The sequence below is a fragment of the Cherax quadricarinatus genome, chromosome 23, assembly GCF_038502225.1.
Source record: "Cherax quadricarinatus isolate ZL_2023a chromosome 23, ASM3850222v1, whole genome shotgun sequence".
Classification (NCBI taxonomy): domain Eukaryota; kingdom Metazoa; phylum Arthropoda; class Malacostraca; order Decapoda; family Parastacidae; genus Cherax; species Cherax quadricarinatus.
Genome location: NC_091314.1, coordinates 17,187,530 through 17,210,196, shown reverse-complemented (window position 1 = coordinate 17,210,196; position 22,667 = coordinate 17,187,530). Strand labels below are relative to the sequence as shown.

General features: G+C 36.6%; 1 protein-coding gene across 1 annotated transcript in view; it reads left to right on the top strand.

The window, feature by feature from the left end:
• The window catches only part of LOC128685570 (mitogen-activated protein kinase kinase kinase 4-like), a 272,746-nt gene extending 250,950 nt beyond the window's left edge, over positions 1-21,796 (top strand). Inside the window, exons 21-22 of the mRNA XM_070087989.1 lie at positions 15,296-15,372; positions 21,034-21,796. Coding sequence (XP_069944090.1) covers positions 15,296-15,372; positions 21,034-21,275 — 319 coding nt within the window. The 3' untranslated portion in view covers positions 21,276-21,796. The remainder of the gene's footprint in view (positions 1-15,295; positions 15,373-21,033) is intronic.
• Positions 21,797-22,667: the final 871 nt, after the last annotated feature.

Genomic DNA, 22,667 nt, shown 5'->3' with positions numbered 1-22,667 from the left:
TTTTTGTATGTTTTTTATAGTTGTATTTGGGATTTCTTGGTCTTATATGATAGAATGGAAGATATATTACAGAAATAGAGATGATTTTGATTGATTTTAGTACTGGAAATGGCTTGAAACTGAGCTAAAAGTAGTGGAAACGTTAAATTTTTTGCCGATGTTCAAGAGTAAACAAATGACCTCACACGTCTGATACACGCCAGCTGGTAGATCTAATATATGTTCACAAATGTGGTGATATTATTTATACAGTTATTACAATATTGCATAACAGTAAATCTTCTATTTTTTTGGTTTGAATAAAAATTCATTATGTGAATAAAAAATAAAAATGGAGTTCATTAGTAAAGCCTGAAAATGTAACTAATGAACAGAGGAAATGTTAGTTTAGTGCCAGGAATGCCTGCATTGTTTATTCTGGGCAGTATTTTGAGATTGGAGTATTTTGAACTTTGCATTAAATTGGTCAAATTACCAAATTCCGATCACTTTATTTTGTAGTTGAAACAGTTGACGACGAATTCTTGTGCTCAATCGATAGAATAGAAGCAATACTAGTGAAATAGCTAAGAATTTGGTCGACTGGAATAATGTAATTGGCCTAAAATGGGAGTCAAATTCAGCAAAATCACTGATGCGTAAATATCGCTGATACATCAAAATTTGCGAGAGCATAATTTCATCAATTTTCCATCAAATTTTGTACTTTTTGTTTTATTTCCTTCAGAAAAAGATTATCTACCATTTCATAAGAAAAAATAACAAAATTATTTTTTGAAAATTCTTGGACACTGGTGCACACTCTGAAATTTGGCCTCTGGACCCTGAAAGGGTTAAAGTCCTTCACATATTTTTCAGCCGCATTTTTGTCTGAACTGGCTGCCTCACCATGCCTTACCACGCTGTGTATGCCACTACGAATCTTAAATCTCTCAAACCAGCCTTTGCTGGCCTTAAATCAATCAGCAGCAGCACTATTTTGAGGCATTTTCTTAATGAGATTATCATGCAACTTCCTTGCCTTTTCACAAATTATAGACTGAGAAACACTATCACCTGATAATTGTTTTTCGTTTATCTATACTAATAACAGTCTCTCTACCTCTTCAACAATATGTGGTCTCTTTTGAAAACATGCTTGAATCTTTCACAACAACAGCTTCCTTGATTGCCTATCTGTTTGACAAGATAGTACTGATGGTTGAATGTGATTTGTTGTATTGCCTTTCCAACTCAGCCATACAAACTCCACTCTGGTATTTTTCAATGATCTCCTCCTTCATTTCCATCGTAATTCTCACCCTTTTTAACACAGGCTTGGCACTAGAAGCTTTCTTGGGACCCATGGTGGCCTATTGAGCGGATACAAGCACTAGAAATAGTGGAATAATCCAAAATTTATGGGAGGCACACGGGGAAACCAACCGCAACACCTTGTAAACAATGGCACACTGACTCTTGGAGTGGCTGGGCCCACTCAGGCCGCACTCTGGGCACATCGATATGTTCCAGACAAATGTCATTGGTTAAGTTTTTCGCCATTGGTTAAGGCATTTTTTCTATGGTAAAAAGCGCCGTTAGACGAAATTGTCGTTACTTAACCCCTTGACTGTCACAACTCCAAATCTTGATGTGTCTCCTGGTGTCGCAACCCCCCCCCAATTATTTTTTCTTAAGAAATGATAAAGAATGTTTTCCCGATTGTAATGACACCAAAAGAACAAAAATTGATGGAAAACTAACAGAATTACGCTCTCGCGAAGTTAGCGACCTCAGCGATATTTACGAATCGGCAATTTCGCCCATTTTGAGCCCTATTTTCAGCTAATTCCATTGTTCCAGTCGACCAAACTCACAGCTACTTCTTTAGAACTTCATTTTTTCAATCAATTGAGTACAAGAAGCTGCCCATTTACCAAATTCAACTACCCAATAACATGGTCAGAAATTTGCAATTTTGCCAATTTCACGAAAATTAAAAAATATGACAATTTCAAAATAGGGTCCAGAATGAACAATGCAGACACTCCTGGCTCTAAAATAACATTTTCTTTGTTCATCAGTCACGTCTCCAGGCCCCTCTGATATTACTCTTGCTTTCTATTCTGAATTTTTATTCAAACAAAAAATAGAAGATTTACTGTTATGCAGACTACTGCAATATTGTAATAATTGTATAAATAATGTCGACCCATTCATGACTGCATATTAGAATGGCTACTTGGACATTTATTGGAAAATGACATAATTTGTTTATTTTTGAACATCGGCAAAAATCAAACATTTCCCCTACTTTGAGCTCCATTTCAAGGTTCTTTTCACAGTAAAACTAATCAAAATCACCTCTACTTCTATAATACAGTGGACCCCCGGTATTCGATATTAATCCGTTCCTGAGAGCTCATCGAAAACCGAATCAATTTTCCTCATAAGAAATAATGGAAATCAAATTAATCCGTGCAAGACACCCAAAAGTATGAAAAAAAAAATTTTACTACATGAAATATTAAGTTCAATGCAATAGAATAATTACAATAGCAATAAAATAATTGACACTTACCTTTAATGAAGATTTGGTGATGATTGATGGGATGGGAGGAGGGGAGAGGTGTTAGTGTTTAGAAGGGGAATTCCCTTCCATCAGGACTTAATGCAACTGCCTAGCCTTTTCACAAATGATCGCTTGAGAGATGCTATCTCCTGCTATCTGTTTTTCATTTATCCACACCAATAACAATCTCTCAACATTTTCTAACACTTGCGGTCGCTGTTTCATAATCACAGTTGCACCTTTTGCAAGAACAAGCTTCCTTGATTGCCGCTTTCCTGGTCACTATAGTAGAGATGGTTGATTGGGGTTTATTACATAACCTAACCAGCTCCGACACACGCACTCCACTTTCGTACTTTGCAATTATCTCTTTCTTCATTCATAGGTCATTAGCGACTTTTTTCTCGAAGGGTTGGCACTAGAAGCTTTCTTGGGGCCCATGGTGACTTATTTTGCAGAAACAAGCACCAAACACAGTGATAATATGGATAATATGGAATGTACCAAATGTATCCTTAGATGCGCGCACACTGGCTGGCTTGTAAACACTGGCACACACGGGGCAGTTCAGGCCACACGTGGACAGGTCTCGTAAGAATCGTATCGAATACCGGGTTTTCAGTCAGATACCGAGGAAAATTTTTTGCGATATAATGCATCGAATACCGGATTTATCGAATACCGATGCCATCGAATACCGGGGGTCCACTGTATGTTTCCCATTCTATCAAATGAGACCAAGAAAACAAGAATACAACCTTAAATACTATACAAAAATAGACCACAAATTCGGCATTTTAATTAAAAAAAAAACGGTCTTCTTTTTTTTTCTCGTTATGCACTGCGTGCTGCAGGATTTTTTTTATGTGGTGCACACTGACCACACAGACCCATTCTCTCTCACATGTGAGCCTACCAGCTCTCTCCTGCTTGATTTGAAGCTGCTAGAACTTATGAATATATATACGTCAAACACGGTAGCTCATAAGACGTATATATATAACCGAAACAGTCAAAGGGTTAATACCATCGTTAGTTGAGGGTCGACTGTACTTTCATTATGTGCTATATCATACCTTGTATATTTATTTATCCTCTTCTTCATAAAATATGTATTACTTATTACCAAACCTCTTTCTACACATAGCTCAATTAAAGGCTCCCCATTTACATTTACCCCTGGCACCCCAAATTTACCTGCTACTCCCTCCACAATATTTTTACCCACTTTAGCATTGAAATCCCCAACCACATGTACTCTCACACTTGGTTCAAAACTCCTCATGCATTCATTCAACATTTCCCAAAATCTCTCTCTCTCTCCTCTACACTTCTCTCTTCTCCAGGTACATATACACTTACTATAACCCACTTTTCACATCCAACCTTTATTTTACTCCACATAATCCTTGAATTAATACATTTATATTCCCTCTTTTCCTGCCATAGCTTATCCTTCAACATTATTACTACTAGTCCTTTAGCTCTAACTCTATTTGAAACCCCTGACCTAATCCCATTTATTCCTCTCCACTGAAACTCTCCCACCCCCTTCAGCTTTGTTTCACTTAAAGCCAGGACATCCAGCTTCTTCTCACTCATAACATCCACAAGCATCTCTTTCTTATCATTCGCACAACATCCACACATATTCAGACATCCCACTTTGACAGTTTTCTTCTTATTCTTTTTAGTAATTATTAGAGGAAATGAGGTTACTAGCCCATTGTTCCCGGCATTTTAGTTGACTTTTACAACACGCATGGCTTATGGAGGAAAGATTCTTATTCCACTTCCCCAGGGATATAAAAGGAAAAGTAATAAGACTAAGAACTATTAAGATAAAATCAAAGAAAACTCAGATGAGTGTGTATAAATAAACATGTACATGTATGTGTAGTGTGACCTTAGTGTAAGTAGAATTAGCAAGACATACCTGTAATCTTGTATATTTATGAGACAGACAAAAAACACCAGCAATCCTACCATCATGTAAAACAATGACAGAATAGAATTATCAAACCTTATTGCTTAGGAAGCATTGAAAATTGGGTTGGGCAAATACGATTCTGTTAGTGGGATGGTTTGCGAAGGACCTGCCTGCAGTGTTCCTGCTTTCTTATGTGCAAACATTTGTGGGTGAACATCACCCTGACACAGCTGTTGCGGGCCGTGCTGGCAACATCTACAATGACAATGTTGTGTCCCATTTTAGGGAAATTTTAAAGAGCCGCCAGAAACAGAGCTCTCTGGACAAATATTTAGTGCCACAGGTGTGCAGTGACTCTCAAGCTGGTCCTAGTGGCATTAAAAAACAAAGGGAAGTAACCCTAGAAAAGGACTTGGTACCTGAAGTCTTTATGGAAGGGGATTCCCCTTCCAAACAATAATTATCATTTTTACTATAATTTCAATTTACTCTTAACATTTTTGACATTTAATAACCATTACTTGTCTAATTACCTTTACCTGTTTTAATACCACATTTACTATCTTAGAGTATTCTTAATTACCTTGTACTGCCATATAACCTCTAGTATAACTACCAGTGCAATGTTGAATGAAATAAACATTACTTTTTCACTTTTTTTGTAATCATTATTACTTTCTAAAATTTTATTAAACACCATATTTACTACTAGTCAATTTTACTTTTGTACATTAAACATTATTTTATACTTCCCATAACATTTTGTTGCCAAATTATCAAGTTTGTATATTCAACTCCAACCTTTATATTATCCTTTGTACCTGTGTACCTGTCTACCATCTTACTATCATATTATAACCAAGACATTACCATTGTTATTTTTTACTATTATTCTTTTCGTACTTTAATTGTGAATTTTATTTTGTCAATTTAAATCTAGTTATACTCTTGATCTTGTCAACAACCTATACCAGACCCTAGTGCAATTGCAAGTACCATTTCAATTTGTATTTTTATATTATAAGTTTATATTATAATTCCTACTCTAAGATTGTTTTCATATCTTAGTGACTATATTGTGTGTGCAATTAGTGTATATTTCAATTATATTATTGTTCAAGGCCCTTAACTATCTTTTGCTAACTAGTACCAACTACCTCATATATTTTTTTTTCTTCTTTTTTTATTCTTTTGCTACCTTATCTTGTCAATTTAAATCTAGTTATACTCTAATTCTTGTAAACAACTTTATAACACCTTAGTGCAATTACAATTAAGAGTCTTGTGCCTTTTTTATATTATTAGATTAAACTCAGTTGTACTATAGTCAATACCAAATTCATTATATTAGACCATATTGCAATTACTAGTGAGAGACTGGTGCTATTTTTAATTTGTATTTTTATATTATTAGATTAAATCTAGTTGTACTATAGCTCATTCTAGCTCAAAACATAGACTCCACAAAAGTCATTATATTAGACCTTAGTGCAATTACAAGTGAGAGTCTTGTTCTATTTTAAATTTGTATTTTTATATTACTAGTTTATACCTAGTTGTACTTTAATTCATTCCAGCACAACACATAGACAACATCAACTTCATTATGTGTAGTAGTGACTATACTCTATATGACCAAAATACTCTAGCTATATACTTATCCAAGCTTCCCACCACTACAGATATCAGTACTAGAACTCAACACATAACTCAGGATATAAATTACCATAATTTAAACCTAGAAGATGATTGATCACGTTGACCCTGATCTAAACCTCCATAATCTGACACCCAATCAAAACCTATTGGAAAGTAACTGCCTTTATTACACAGCATCACAAGCCAGCACTATCCTAAACAATGCTAAAAGCCTATCAGTACTTAACTACAACATCATGTCCTTAAGCAAACACTATGATGACCTCCTGGCACTCCTAGAATCACTAAAGACACCCTTCTCCTGCATTATTCTTACTGAGACCTGGCTTAAGCAGGACACAATAGATATCTACCCTCTACCAGGATACACAGCAATTCACAACTGCAGACCAAACCAAGTTGGGGGTGGTATTGCAATCTATTACTCTAACCAATTATCTTGTATTAGCACCACTTGCTTTAGTGATGAATATGGGGAATACATTTTTGCTAATTTTACTGTAAAAAACCTTAAGACACCTATAACAATCGGTGCCATTTACCGGATACCTCACACAAACATCCCAAATTTCAGTGAGAAATTAAAGTCACTAATAACAAACAGACAAATGAATAAGCACCACCTTCTCTTAGCTGGAGACTTCAACATCAACCTTGGCTTACTAGATGATCAGCCTGTAACTGATTTCATCAACAATATGAACAACACACTTCTCATACCAACAATAACTAAACCAACCAGGCTCACTGAGACAAGTGCAACCATAATAGACCACATTCGGACCAATATACTAGCCCCCCTTAAATCAGGGATAATCACAGATAGCACTACAGACCACTACCCTACCTTCCTCCTGACAAACATTAACCCTTTGACTGTCGAAGGGCCAAATCCTGAAGTTGCTTCTGGTGTCGCAAAATATTCGAAAAAAAAAAAAATTATTTTTTCTTATGAAATGATAGAGAATCTTTTCCCGATTGTAAAGACACCAAAAAAACGAAATTTGATGGAAAACTGACGGAATTACGCTCTCGCGAAGTTAGCGACTTCGGCGATATTTAAAAATCGGCAATTTCGCCCACTTTGAGCCCTATTTTCGGCTAATTCCGTTATTCCAGTCAACCAAACTCATAACTATTTCTTCAGAACTCTATTTTTTCTATCGATTGAGTACAAGAAACTGCCCATTTACCGATTTCAACTACCCAATAACATGGTCAGAAATTTGCAATTTGGCCAATTTCACGAAAATTAAAAAATATGACAATTTCAAAATAAGGTCCAGAATGAACAATGCAGACATTCCTGGCTCTAAAATAACATTTTCTTTGTTCATCAGTCATGTCTCCAGGTCCCTGTGATATTACTCTTGCTTTTTATTTTGAAATTTTATTCAAACAAAAAATAGAAGATTTACTGTTATGCAGACTACTGCAATACTGTAATAATTGTAAAAATTACATCAACCGATTCATGACTGCGTATTAGAATGGCTATTTGGACATTTATTGGACAATGACATCATTTGTTCACTTTTGAACATCGGCAAAAATCAAACATTTCCTGTACTTTGTGCTCCATTTCCAGGTTCTTTTTATAGTAAAATTAATCAAAATCACCTCCATTTCTATAATATAGTTTCCATTCTATCAGATGAGACCAAGAAAACGAGAATACAACCACAAATACTATACGAAAATAGACCACAAAGTCGGCATTTTAATTAAAAAAAACGGTCGGAGTTTTTTTTTTTCTCATTATGCACTGCGTGCTCCAGGATTTTTTTTATGTGGTGCACACTGACCACACAGACCCATTCTCTCACATGTGGGCCTACTAGCTTTCTCCTGCCTGATTTGAAGCCGCTAGAATTTATGAGTATATATACGTCAAACACGGTACCTCGCAAACGTATATATACGGCCGCGACAGTCAAAGGGTTAATAAACCACCACTTGAATACAACAAAGTCTCATTTAGACTCCATGACGAGGCCTCAATAAGGAAGTTCACAACTGACCTAGAGATTGTTGACTGGCCTACAGAATTCTCCAAGGCCAATGTTATTGATGACTGGACAGACATTTTTCTTAACAAATTACTTAGACTATACAACAAACATTGTCCTATAAAAACGAAACAGATCACAAACAAACGGCTTGGTTGCCCATGGCTAACCAGCACCATTCTGAAATCCATTGACAAGAAACACCAATATGAAAAGCAATATAGACAGGGCTTAATACACAAAGATATTCTTAAACACTATTCATCAGTTCTCACCAAACTAATAAAGAAAGCCAAACAACTATACTACTCTAGTAGATTCACAGACACTAGAGGAGATATAAAAAAAACCTGGAAAACACTCTCTCAGTTTGTAGGGACCCACAAACTGAAAAAAAACAAGAATATTGTCCTAACTAAACCTAATGAAACACCACTACATCCCACTGACACAGCTAACAAGATAAACGACTTCTTCTCAACCATAGGATCTAATCTTGCCAATAAAATCCCACATACTAATGCCCATGCCGGGGACTACCTAGATGGGAATTTCCCAAATTCCTTCTATCTTGCACCAACTGAGCCCTCGGAAGTCACCGAGATTATAAAGTCACTTAAAAACAACTCAGGGAATCTGTCTAATGTCCCACCATTACTGTACAAGCGAGCGGCCCATATCCTTTCGCATGCTATTTCATTACTTTTTAACAAGTCACTAGAAACTAGCACCTTCCCGAAACTACTCAAGATGGCAAGGGTTACACCAATACATAAAGGTGGTGACCCTACAGACTTAAACAACTATAGGCCAATATCAAACTTACCATTGCTATCCAAAATCTTTGAGAAACTCGTGCACAGGAGACTATATTCATTTATAACAGCACAAAACATACTCAACCCCTGCCAATTTGGATTTAGGAAAAATAAAAGCATTAATGATGCAATCATAAAAATGCTAGATCTGCTTTACACAGCATTGGAAAATAAAGAATATCCACTAGGAATTTTTATTGACCTAAGAAAAGCTTTTGACACAGTAGACCACAACATCCTACTCCACAAACTTGACCATTACGGTATAAGAGGCCATGCGCTTGCTTATTTCAAATCTTACCTTACTAATAGGTATCAGTATGTTACCATTAAAGACACAGCATCAACAACACGGCCACTTGATACTGGAGTTCCGCAGGGAAGTGTCCTTGGTCCCCTGCTCTTCCTCATATACATCAATGATCTTCCAAACGTATCCCAACACCTGAAACCCATTCTGTTTGCTGACGACACGACTTATGTCATCTCTCACCCTAATCTTGCCACCCTCAACACCATTGTTAATGAGGAGCTGATCAAAATATCGACTTGGATGACAGCCAATAAACTTACGCTTAACACTGACAAAACCTACTATATTATGTTTGGTAGCAGAGCAGGAGATGCACAAATTAACATTAAGATCGACAACACTCTAATTACCAGACATAATGAGGGCAAATTCCTAGGCCTATACCTTGACAACAACCTGAATTTCAGCACCCATATCCAACACATAACCAAAAAAGTATCCAAAGCAGTTGGGATCCTCTCCAAGATACGATACTACGTGCCGCAAAATGCCCTTCTCACACTATACCACTCACTTATTTATCCATACCTCACCTATGCTATTTGTGCTTGGGGATCAACTGCAGCAACACCCCTAAAGCCAATAATAACCCAACAAAAAGCTGCAGTAAGAATAATCACTAAATCCCATCCCTGGCAACACCCCCCCCCCCCACTCTTCATAGATCTAAACTTACTCCCTGTTCAGTACATCCACACTTACTACTGTGCAATCTACATCTACAGGACCTTAAACTCCAATATCAACCTTGACCTAAAATGCTTTCTTGATAGTTGTGACAGAACCCACAGGCATAACACCAGACACAAACATCTCTACGACATTCCCCATGTCCGACTAAACCTTTACAAAAATTCAATGTATGTCAAAGGCCCTAAAATCTGGAACACCCTACCTGAGAACTCTAGAACTGCAGACACATTCATCACCTTCAAAACTACCATTAGAAAACATCTTATCTCCCTGATAAACCCCATCAACTAACTACACGAATACCACCTGGTGGTTCACACTTACACTCACTCACCCATTTGACCATAAACAGAAATATTAATCTCAATCTTAAAATAATGAATCCTATGATACTCCAATACTGAAACTATGTACTGTGCCAAAACAAAAGCATTCACATTGCTAAACTCACAAACTAGTATTTAGTCACTTAATACCAACTTACCTCATAATTTGTAATATTTTAAAATAAAGAATTAAACTAAGTCTGCCCGAAATGCCTAGCCATGCTAGGCATTCTAGTGGTACACTCTGTAATCATTATTTAACTACATGTAAACCACACAACAATCAAATTCTGTAAATTCAACATTGTAATCTTTATAGAGAATAAACTTTGAATTGAATTGAATAGTACACCTCTGTCCTCTCCCCTCCTCCCATCTCGTCACTCATTAATAAGTCTTCAATAAAAGTGAGTGTCATTTTAGTATTGTTTATTCTGCATGTCTCATTTTCTGTGTAGGGAAATGTATATTTCATGTAAAAAAAAATATTTTGTTTAATACTTTTGGGTGTGGAACGGATTAATTGGATTTCCATTATTTCCTACGTGGAAAATTAATTTGGATAATGACAGAATTGGTTAAAGACAAGCTGTCTGGAACGGATTAATGTTGTTAACTGAGGGTCCACTGCATTTTTAATTTTATTTTTTATTATTAACACAATGGCCTTTCCCACAAAGGCAGGCTGGCCTGAAAAAGAAAAACTTTCATCATCATTCAATCCAACACTGTCTTGCCAGTGGCATGCCTACACTACAGTTATAAAACTGCAGCATTAACACCCCTCCTTCAGAGTGCAGGCACTGTACTTCCCATCTCCAGGACCCAAGTCCGGCCTGCCGATTTCCCTGAATCCCTTCATAAACGTTACCTTGCTCACACTCCAACAGCACTTCAAGTCCTAAAAAACCATTTGTCTCCATTCAGTCCTGTCTAACATGCTTATGCATGCTTGCTGGAAGTCCAAGCCCCTTTCATACAAAACCTACTTTATCCCCCTCCCTCCAACCTCTCCTAGGCTGACCCCTACCCCGCTTTCCCTCCATTACAGATTTATACACTCTCGAAGTCATTCTATTTTGTTCCAGCCTCTCTTCATGTCCGAACCATTTCAATAACCCTTCCTCAGCCCTCTGGACAACAGTTTTGGTAATCCCACACCTTTTCCTAATCTCCAAGCTACCAATTCTCTGCATTATATTCACACCACACATTGTCTTCAGACATAACATCTCCACTGCCTCCAGCAACATTCACCACCCATGCTTCACACCCATATAAGAGCATTGGTATAACTATACTCTCATACAAATTGTTTTGCATGATGGTAGGATTGCTGGTATCTTGTTTTCTGTCTCTTAAACATGCAAGATTTCAGGTACATCTTGCTACTTCTAGTTATACTTAGGTCACACCACACATACATGTACAAGCATATATATACACATCCCTCTGGGGTTTCTTATATTTTCTTACAAGTTCTTGTTCTTGTTTATTTCTGCTTATCTCCATGGGGAAGTGGAACAGAATTCCTCCTACGTAAACCATGCATGTCGTATGAGGTGACTAAAATGCCAGGAGCAAGGGGCTAGTAACTACTCCTCCTGTATATATTACTAAATTTGAAAAGAAAAACTTTTGTTTTTCTTTTTGGGGCACCCCACCTGAATGGGATATGGCCTGTGCATTGAAAGAAAGAAAGAAAGAAGAAACATGCAAGGTTGCAGGTATGTCTTGCTACTTTACTTACACTTAGGTCACATTACACATGCATGTATAAGCATATATATACATACCCCTCTGAGTTTTCTTCTCTTTTCTTCCTAGTTCTTGTTTATTTCCATTTATCTCCATGGGGAAGTGGAACAGAATTCTTCCTCCGTAAGCTACGTGTGTCATGGGAGTTGACTAAAATGCCGGGAGCAATGGGCTAGTAACCCCCTCTGTATAAACTACTAAAAACAAGAAAAAGAAAAACTTTATAAAACTGGAGTATTATTTACCTGAAAGTTACCAGAAGACAATTCCAAGGGTCAACATCCCTAACAGCCTGATCTCAGATCAGGCCTCCCAAGTAATGGCCTGATCAACCAGGCTGTTGTAGACATTATGGTCTGGCTGATCACAAACTATCTTGAGGAACTTACCCAGTTCCCTCTTGAAGACTGCTAGGGGTATATTGGTCATTCCTCTTATGTATAAATAGAGGGTGTTCAAAATTCTTTGTCTTTTTGCCCTTATTGAGTTATATCTTAGTTTACTCATTGCACTCCTGCTTTTTTCGTTGGAGGTAGTTTGCAGTCTTCTGTAGGGAGTAATTTCGGTGTGCAGATTTGGAACCAATTCCATCAGAATTTTCCAGGTGTAAATTATAATACATCTTTCTTGCCTACATTCAAAGAAGTACAATTCAAGGGACTTCAACCATTCTCAATCATTTTTTTTTTAACCCCTTAACTGTCCAAACATTGATCTACATTTTCACTGTTAGAGTTCTGAATATTTTGAAAAAAAAAATAAAATTATTAAATAAAGAGGGCAATTTTCTATGTGTAATAAGACCCCAAAAAAAAAAATTAAGGTCAGTACTTACCGAGATATAAGGCCTCGAAGTTGGTGCTGGACACTCACCTGATGGCAACATGGAGTCCTGTCACTTGCAGAACTGTTGCTGATATAAAAAATTTTTCTTATATTTTTTAATTTAATTGTTTTTATGTTCCGATAATTACAATTACCCTGCGTCGGTGCGAAACGGCCAATGTGTTTAAAAAAAAAAAATTACAGTATATAGTAGTTCTTGTGATTTTATAGCCAGTCTTTGTTCTGACACTAATATTAGGTACGGAAATAGTAATCAAACAGGCACAAGCATACTGACAGGTGAACATGTTCATCTGCCTTGGTCACACACTATTGTCTAGATATATATATAAATTATTTATAGGTCCCTGTAATGTTTTTAGGGGTAGGGGTTGTCCTCGAAAAGGTTGGAGGGAGAAGGTAAAGGAGGTTTTATGGGTGAGGGACTTGGACTTCCAGCAAGTGAATGTGAGTGTGTTAGGTGTAAATGGAGATGAATGGTTTTTGAGACTTGACAAGCTCTTGGAGTGTGTGCAGGGTAATATTTAGTGAAGGGATTCAGGGAAACCGGTTATTATAGATTTAGCTGGACTCGAGTCCTGAAAATGGGAAGTACAGTGCCTTCACTTTAAAGGAGTAGAGTGGGATATTGATAGTTTGGAGGGACTTCTAAACTGTCGTATCTGAGCGCCTCTGGAAAGACGGTGATTTTGTATGAGTGAGGTGAAAGTGTTGAATGATGATGAAAGTATTTTCTTTTTGGGGATTTTCTTTCTTTTTGGGCCACCCTGCCTTAGTGGGAGATGGCCAACTTGTTGGAAAAAAAAAACGAAACTCCTTGAAGTACAGTGTAAGCCAAGAGTCACTTTACACTGCTGAGGGTGCCACTCAATAGTGCTGATCGTGCACTGCTTCCAGTGAACCTTTGCATATGTTTTTTATTTGTTCTCATTGTTACATCTATCTATCTGTTTAGCTGTCTGTCCATCTAGCTCTGTCTATCTCTGCCTCTGCTATGTCTGTCTTTCTGTCTGCCTGTGTCTTTGCCTGTGTGTGTATCTGTCTGCCTGTCTGTCTCAGAGAGAGCCGCTCATGAACCAACAGGTATTACACACATTGCAGAATAGTTACATCTGAACAAGTGGAAATGCAAGTTACTTGCCAGTCATGCTTATGCCTCATGTCAACAAGCACAGAATAACACTTTGCCAGATTTTTTGTGTTATCCTAGGTAAATTACACTATGTATGATGACTGTACTTACGTGTACCTGTACCTAAATAAACTTACCTAGTCCTTGATTCTGGTTTATGAGCGGCTCTGGGACAGACAGGCAGACAGAGAGACAGGGATAGGGACAGAGATAGAGTTGGAAATACAGAGATAGAGAGAGCCAGCCAGCCAGCTGGCTGGCCGGCTTGCCACATGTATTTCACATGACTCATGAAATCGTAATGACACGATTGCAAACAAACCATACCACGGGCGGGGTTAGAACCCATGATCAGACAGTTTTGTGACTCTCTGATCGTGGGTTCTAACCCCGCCATGGTATGGTATGTATTAAACGTTACAGAATCGTTTCTCTTTACTTAGGGCATAGGTTATAGGACATTCTTAAAGGATGATACTTCCACTGGTATCAAAATTAAAAGAATGTTGCAGAAATGCTGTACATGGGTTATTATCGAGGTTTTTTATATTTCCTCAACCACTTGTGGCCACATCCATTTCAAAGCCACTGAATTTGGGGTCAACATCACTTTCCTTTTAAAAGGGGGTGTGTGAATATGGCATGGCATTAGTGAATCCCTGGGGTTTACCATGCTGTTTGCTCTAGCTGCGCTTAATTGAACTGGTGCTCCTACAAGGTACTAAGTGGTCCCAGATTTTTTTTAATACTGTACACACCAAGTGTTAAGACCCATTCTGTACTGCCTAGGCCTATCAGGTCTTATCATGCCCAATTTGGAGGCAGGAAAAATAAAATGCTGATTTACATTTGGAGTGCTAGCAGTAAGAACATAGATCAGTGTTTGGACAGTTAAAGGGTTAACACACCAGCTGTCTCCCACCGAGGTAGGGTAATTTAGGTGCTTCATCTAATTTTTACGAGCAGTGAAAGTTGTTCGTACATTCTCCAGTTCTGAAATTTTGCTCGTTAGTGTGCAACAGCATTCCAGTCTAAAGAGTATAATTAATACATGCTGTTTTAATAGTTTTACTTTATTGGCCAGGAATGTATCTATGGCATAATTAGGTAAGGAGATTTGTATAGGGGAAGAGGAATTCATGAGCCACCATAATTTGTATGGTCACTCGTTTAACTGTCGGGAGAAAAAATGTTGGTTTGCCATTAATTTGATTTGTTTTTGTGTTTAGAGTATTAATAGTTTCATGTGCTTTCTAACAGAAAAAATACGAGACGTAGCCAACATAGTGTGGAAAAGGCAGTTGACCAGAGAGATGGCAGTAATAAGCATGCTACAGGTGGGAATAATTTTCTTATATTTTTGTAGACACCATTTAAAATGTTTATTAATATTCAAACCCATTCAAAATAAATGAAATTTATTACACTGATGAAGTAAAATGTATTATTTATTTGTAAAATTTAGGACAAAAACTTTATAGTATTCTACCGATTACGTTTTTACAAACATTCAGTGTTTGAAGTCAGATAAAAATGACGAAGTTAGTTATATGAGTGGGCTCCTCAAAGAAATGAATGCCATATTGGAAGCATTTATATAAACACACAAAAGGTTTTTTTTTTTTAATGATGAGATATTTATAATAAACTATAATATGTATAAATGGGATGGACTTAATTAATAGGTCATAGGGAGGAATAGAACTTTGTGAAAAATATTTTTTATTGCACAGAATTGCTGAATTCATTGAATGAATCAGTAGAAGTTCTAGATATTAAGGTGGAAATTAGGAATTGGGTACACAAATAAACCGCACATAAAAGAGAGAAGCTTACGACTACGTTTCGGTCCGACTTGGACCATTGACAAAGTCACATTGTGTGACTTTCAGTGGTCCAAGTCGGACCGAAACGTCGTCGTAAGCTTCTCTCTTTTATGTGCGGGTTATTTGTGTATCGTTCTAGTCACGGTATTGTGCCTTTTTTGTTATTTAGGAATTGGGTATTATCCTCATATATATAAACCACTGTCAGCAATGGCTGAGGATTCATAGATCATACAAAGAAGATGAATAGTTGTCTTGAAAAGATTGAAAATCCCACACCACATATTATCCTCCTTGGAGATTGCAATCTCCCAGATGTAAAATGGAAGATGATTCATCACAACATTATACCAGAAACAGTGCCTGGAAGCACTGTAGTTGACTATGTCATAACAAAGGAAAGATATTTATAGCCAAGAGATCACCAGTTTAGAGCAAAAACTTAAACTGTCATACCAAACAGAAGAAGCACAAAGGAACAAAAGACCATCCTGCATATTGCAAGAAACCCCAAATATTTCTGTTCATATGCAAAATCCAGGGTAAGAACTACCTGTAGAATTGGTACTTTAATAAGAGGAGGTTCATATACTGATAATGAACAGGAAGTGAGTGAAATTCTAAAAGACCTATACGAGTCATTGTTTGTTAACCTACTAAATGAAAATATGGTGGAGAAGTTGAAACCTTTTTCAGTCCATTGGAAGGCTGCACAGACCAGGTAACTGACAGTAATACTAATCCCATAGAATTTGAAAAAGAATTTGAAAACATGCTCACTCACTCAGCATCTGGACCAGATTCATGGAATTTCGTATTTAAAAAAATAAAAGTGCAAAGTACCACTAGCACAAGCCCTCAGTGTTCTAGGTGAATTACCAGAGACCTTAAACTGGGGACCTTACCCATTCTCAGGAAAACAGGCAAAAATCTGATATTTCTGCTACTTTGAGCCCAGTTTCAAGCTACTTTCAGTCCTGTAAACAACCAAAATAATTCCTGTTTCAGTAGTATATTGATTCTATTCTATCAAAAGGTACCAAGAAATGGCTAATAAAACCATCCTAGAAAACACCTCAAAGTTGCTATTTTATACTAAACACAAGGCTGGAGTTTTGCTCTTCCCATCATGCACTGTGTGCAGCAAGATTTTTTTTTTATAATGTGCATTCTCACTGCTCACCCATTTTCTCATATCTAGGCCAAATTTTACTGCTCACAGCTTATCTGAGGAGCTAAGCTCAAAAGGTTATTTATTGAGAGGTCCCTAGCATCAATAACATAGATCTACATGACAGGCACTCACAGAGTTAAACTGCTAGCTTATTCAATTTCTACCTTCCCTTTGTAATCTACACCACATTATATACATTCAGTATCCATGCTGGGTTGTCACACAAACTTCAAATACATGTTAGAATCCTTTTCCTAAATACCTGTACTATTGTTAAGTAATCTGCCCAAAATATTTCATATAGCAAAGTGCCTTCCTTAGCCCTTTGAGGGTCCGTCCCGTAGTTCCACGGCTTTGAAGCCTGGGTCCAAGCCGTAGAACTACGGCTTGAGCTCAGCTCGCTCAGATCAACTGAGAGCGGTAAATTTGGGCCTAGATATGAGAGAATACATCTATGTGGTAAGTGTGCACCACATAAAACAAATACTGCAGCATGCAGTGCATAATAAGAAAAATGCAACCTTATTTTTGGATTAAACAGTGTCTTTTTGGTGTTTTTTTGTATGTTTTTTACAGTTGTATTCATGATTTTTTGGTCTCATTTGATAGAATGGAAGATATATTACAGAAATTGAGATGATTTTGATTGGTTTTAGTTATGAAAATGGCTTGAAACTGAGCTCAAAGTAGCTGAAATGTTAAATTTTTACCAATGTTCGAGTAAACAAATGACGTCACACATCTAATACACGTCACCTGGTGGGTCTAATGTTGTTCACAAATGTGCTGATATTATTTATACAATTATTACAATATTGCATAACAGGAAATCTTCTATTTTTTGGTGTGAATAAAAATTCATCATGTGAATAAAAAATCAAAATGGAATTCGTTTGTAAAGCCTGGAAACATTACATGTACTAATAAACAGAGGAAATGTTATTTTAGTGCCAGGAATACCTGCACTGTTTATTCTGGACCCTATTTTGGAACTGGAATATTTTGAACTTTGTGTGAAATTGGCCAAATTACCAATTTCCGATCACTGTTAGGTAGTTGAAACAGTTGACTGGGAGATTTCTTGTGCCCTATTATATAGAAGTAATACTAGCGAAATAACTGAGAGTTTGGTCGACTGGAATAATGTAATTGGCCTAAAATGTGAGTCAAAGTGGGCAAAATCACCGATGTGTAAACATTGCTGATGCTGGAAAATAAGCGAGAGCATAATTTCATCAGTTTTCCATCTAATTTCATACTTTTTTGTATTATTACCTTCAGAAAAAGATTCTCTACAATTTCATAAGAAAAAACAGCCCTTTTTTTTTTTAATTCTTGGACCCTGTGGACAAGTTTCAGATCTGTAGTCTAGACCCTGAAAGGGTTAATAAATGCAGTTTCCCTTTTTTGTCCATTTAAGAGTAGGATGACATCTTTCTCTTCAATGTTTTGCCTATTAACCCCTTCACTGTCAGGACCCAAAAAATTAAAAGTGCTGACTGTGTCAGGAATTTAAAACAAAAAAAATCTTCTTAAATGGTAGAGATTCTTTTTCTGAAGGTAATGACACCAAAAATATGAATTTTGATAGAAAACTTACAGAATTATGCAGGTGAATTATGTTGGCAGTCTTGGCATAATTTACGCATTGGCAGTTTCACCCAATTTGAGTTCTATTTTAAGCCAATTCCATTGCTCAGTTCAACCGAATTCTTAGCTGTTTTGCTAGTATATACACCTCTTCTATCACTGAACACAAGAAACTGCCCATTCAACTATCAAAACTACCTTGTAATGTGCACAGAAATTGGTAATTTAGTCAATTTTACAGAAAATGAGTCAAAAATAAACAATGTAGACATTTTAAGCACTAAAACATTTTCTCTGTTTATTAACCTATTCAAGGTCTAGAACCCTGATCTGAAACTTGTCCACAGGGTCCAAGAATTTTCAATAAAAATTTTTTTCTTATGAAATGGTAGAGAATCTTCTTTTGAAGGTAATAAAACAAAAAGTATGAAATTTGATGAAATTATGCTCTTGTGAATTTTGCTGCGTCGGTGATATTTACACATCAGTGATTTTGCCCACTTTGACTACCATTTTAGGCCAGTTACATTATTCCAGTTGACCAAATTCTTAGCTACTATTGCTTAGCTAGTATTACTTCTATTTTATCGATTGAGCACAAGAAATCCCCTAATCAACTATTTCAACTACCCAATAAAGTGATTGGAAATTGGTAATTTGGCCAATTTTACACAATCTCAAAATGTTCAAATTTCAAAATAAAGCCCAGAATAAACAATGCAGGCATTCCTGGCAATAAAGTAACATTTCCTCTGTTTATTAGTTATGTTTCCAGGCTTTACTAATGAATTCCATTTTGATTTTTTATTCACATAAAGAATTTTTATTCACTAAAATATAGAAGATTTACTGTTATGCAGTATTGTAATACAATGGAACCTCGGTTCTTTTGATTAATCCTTTCAAAAAAGTCTGACAATAAACCGAATCGTACGAAAACTGAAACACTATTTCCCATAAGAAATAATGTAAATCCAATTAATCCATTCCAGACACTCAAAAATATAAAAAAAAAAAAATACATTTTATAGATAATAACTATAGTTTTACATACAAACTAGGGCATACAAAAACTGAGGTTCCACTGTAATTGTATAAATAGCTTCAGCACATTCATGAATGCACGTTAGTTCCACCAGCTGACATGTTGATAAATTTGACATGTGCAACACTTGGGTATCTTTAATGAGGAAATGTTTTGCCACACAGTGGCTTCATCAGTCCATACTAAGGAGAATGGTGAAGAACAGGAGGAGTTTGAGGTAATCAGACCATTCTCCTTTGTATGGATTGATGAAGCCACTGTGTGGCAAAACGTTTCCTCATTAAAGATACCCAAGTGTTGCACATGTCAAATTTATTGACTTGTCAGTTCTCTGAACCATTCATCTACATAGCTGACGTGTATTGAACTCATGAAATCATTTGTTTACTCTTGAACATTGGCAAAAATCGAACATTTCTGCTACTATGAGCTCAGTTTCAAGCCATTTTCACTACTAAAACAAATCAAAATCATCTCTCTTTCTGTAATATATCTTTCATTCTGTCAAATAAGAACAAGAAACTGTGAATACAAATGTAAACAATGTGCAAAAATACACTGCAAATTCGCTGTTTTAATCCAAAAACAGTCGCAGTTATTTTTCATTATGCACTGCATGCTGTAGTATTTGTTTTATATGGTGCACACTTACCACATAAGTGCATTCTCTTATATCTAGGCCCAAATTTACTGCTCACAGCTTATCTGAGTGAGCTGAGCTCAATGCGTAGAACTACAGCTTGGGCCCAGGCTTCAAAGCCATAGAACTACAGGATGGACCCTCAAAGGGTTAATCATGTACTCAGCCTTCTCCTATATTACACTTGACATCCATTTTGAATTCATCATCACAAAAATTGAAATTATTTCCTATTTCTTGTATAATAAAATGTAACGAGGAATGATTAGTCATGGTTCAAGGCATCCCAGTAATTGAAGCAGATCTAGTAAAAACTCCTAAAACAGACCGGGAGTAGTGGGGGGTCTTACCTGATTTCAAACTATTTCTGGTCCTGGAACCAAACAAAGTCATTTCTATTTTGGTAGTATGTCTTCCATTGTATCAAATGATACCAAGAAAAAGCCAATAAAACCATAAAATTGATCCTAGAAAACAAATCAAATTTGCTATTTTAAACCAAACACAAAGTCAGAAGTTTGCTTTGCCCATCATGCATTGTATGGGGCAGGATTATTTTTATACTGTTCACACTTGCCTGACAGACACATTTTATCATATCTAGGCCAAAATTTACCACTCAAAGCTTATCTGAGGGAGCTGAGCTTACCTTAACACAAAAATTAGATGGAATAGGTAGAAGTGCACAGAAATAATTTTTTTAAATAACCTTTATCTTAACAGAAAAGCCAATAGAAAGGGTGCGGAGGAAAATTGCCACAATGGATGCTGAAATTGAAGAGTCTCGTCGTGAAGATAAGGTTATTGGAAGGCTGTCTAATACTCAGCGGGACAAGATTGATTTTAAGCCTCGCAGTGTTAGTTTTTCTTGGCAGAGAGGTTTCAAAATTGGTAAGTACCTATTATATTCTCTTCTTATTCCTAAAATACTTACCTTCACATTTGTCACTATTAATATACACTAAAACTCTTTATAAAACAACATTTCAGAGAAAAAATATCAAGAGACCCATGTTCACTGGTTGCCCAATGTTGGTTTACCCTTCAGAAGCTGTTGCTTTAATCATTTCTGTTTGACATGTCTTGTTTTGATATGGTTTGGCCATCTCACAAATACAATGGTACCTTGGGATACGAACAGATCAAAACTCGAACAATTATGTAAGTGTATTTATGTAAGTGCTTTTGTAAGTGTATTTTTGAGGGTCAGAAACGGATTAATCTAATTTACATTATTCCTTATGGGAACAAATTCGTTCGGTATTGGCACTCGAACAGCCTTCTGTATCAAAATAAATTCACATCCTGAGGTACCACTGTACTCATTTTGTTTTTGGTCACTTAATGTTGTTACTAACCCTTAAACTGTCAAAGTATTTGAAATAAATGTGCTATCAATTTTGAAAAAAATATAAAAAATTATTTTATCTTGCCAAGAAAAATCTCCCTGATTTTGGAAGTGTAATAAGACAAGAATGAGTGAAATATGATTGTTACTTAAAGAGATATGAAGGTTTAAAAGTGAGTGCTTACTGCGTGGAAGGAAGAAGTTGCTGTGTTTAATTTTTTTTTCCATTTTATTTTTTATTTTTTTATTTTTTTTCAAATTACTTTTTTATGTATCATGTGTTCAGATACATGTATTTGGGAATGTGGGTATATGAAAGACGAGGTGAACCACAGAATTGATGAAAGAAAACAGGTGGGTGGTGCATTGAGGTATCTGTGGAGACAGAATGTTATCCATGGAGGCAGAAGGGAATGTATGAGAGTATAGTGGTACCATCATTTTCATAAGGGTGTGAAGTGTAGATTATGAATGTTGCAGTAACGAGGAAGTTGGAGGTAGTGGGGATAGCGTGTCTGAGGGCAGTGAATGGTGTCAACATTATGGGGAGAATGCGTAGTTTGGAGATTAGGAGGAGGTGTGGAGTTACTAAAAGTATTACCTAGAGGGCTGATTAGGGGTTGTTGAGGTGGTTTGGTCATTTAGAGAGGATGTAGCAAAATAGTTTAAATTGGAGGGTGTATAAATATGTAGTAGAGGAAAGGCAGGGTAGGGGTTGTACTAGGAAAGGTTAGAGAGAGAGGGTAAAGGGGGCTCTGTGTGTGAGAGGCTTGGACATAGAGTAGGCTTGTGTGAGCATTTTACATAGGAGTGAGTAAAGTGAAGAGGTTTTTATAACTTGATGTGCTGTTGGAGTGAGCAAGGTAACATTTATGAATGGATTCAGAGGAAACCAGTTAGCTGGACTTGAGTCCTGGAAGTGGGAAGTATAGTGCCAGCACTCTGAAAGAGGGGTAGGGATACTTGCAATTTGGAGGGGCATCTGAACTATAGTATTGGCACGCTCTAA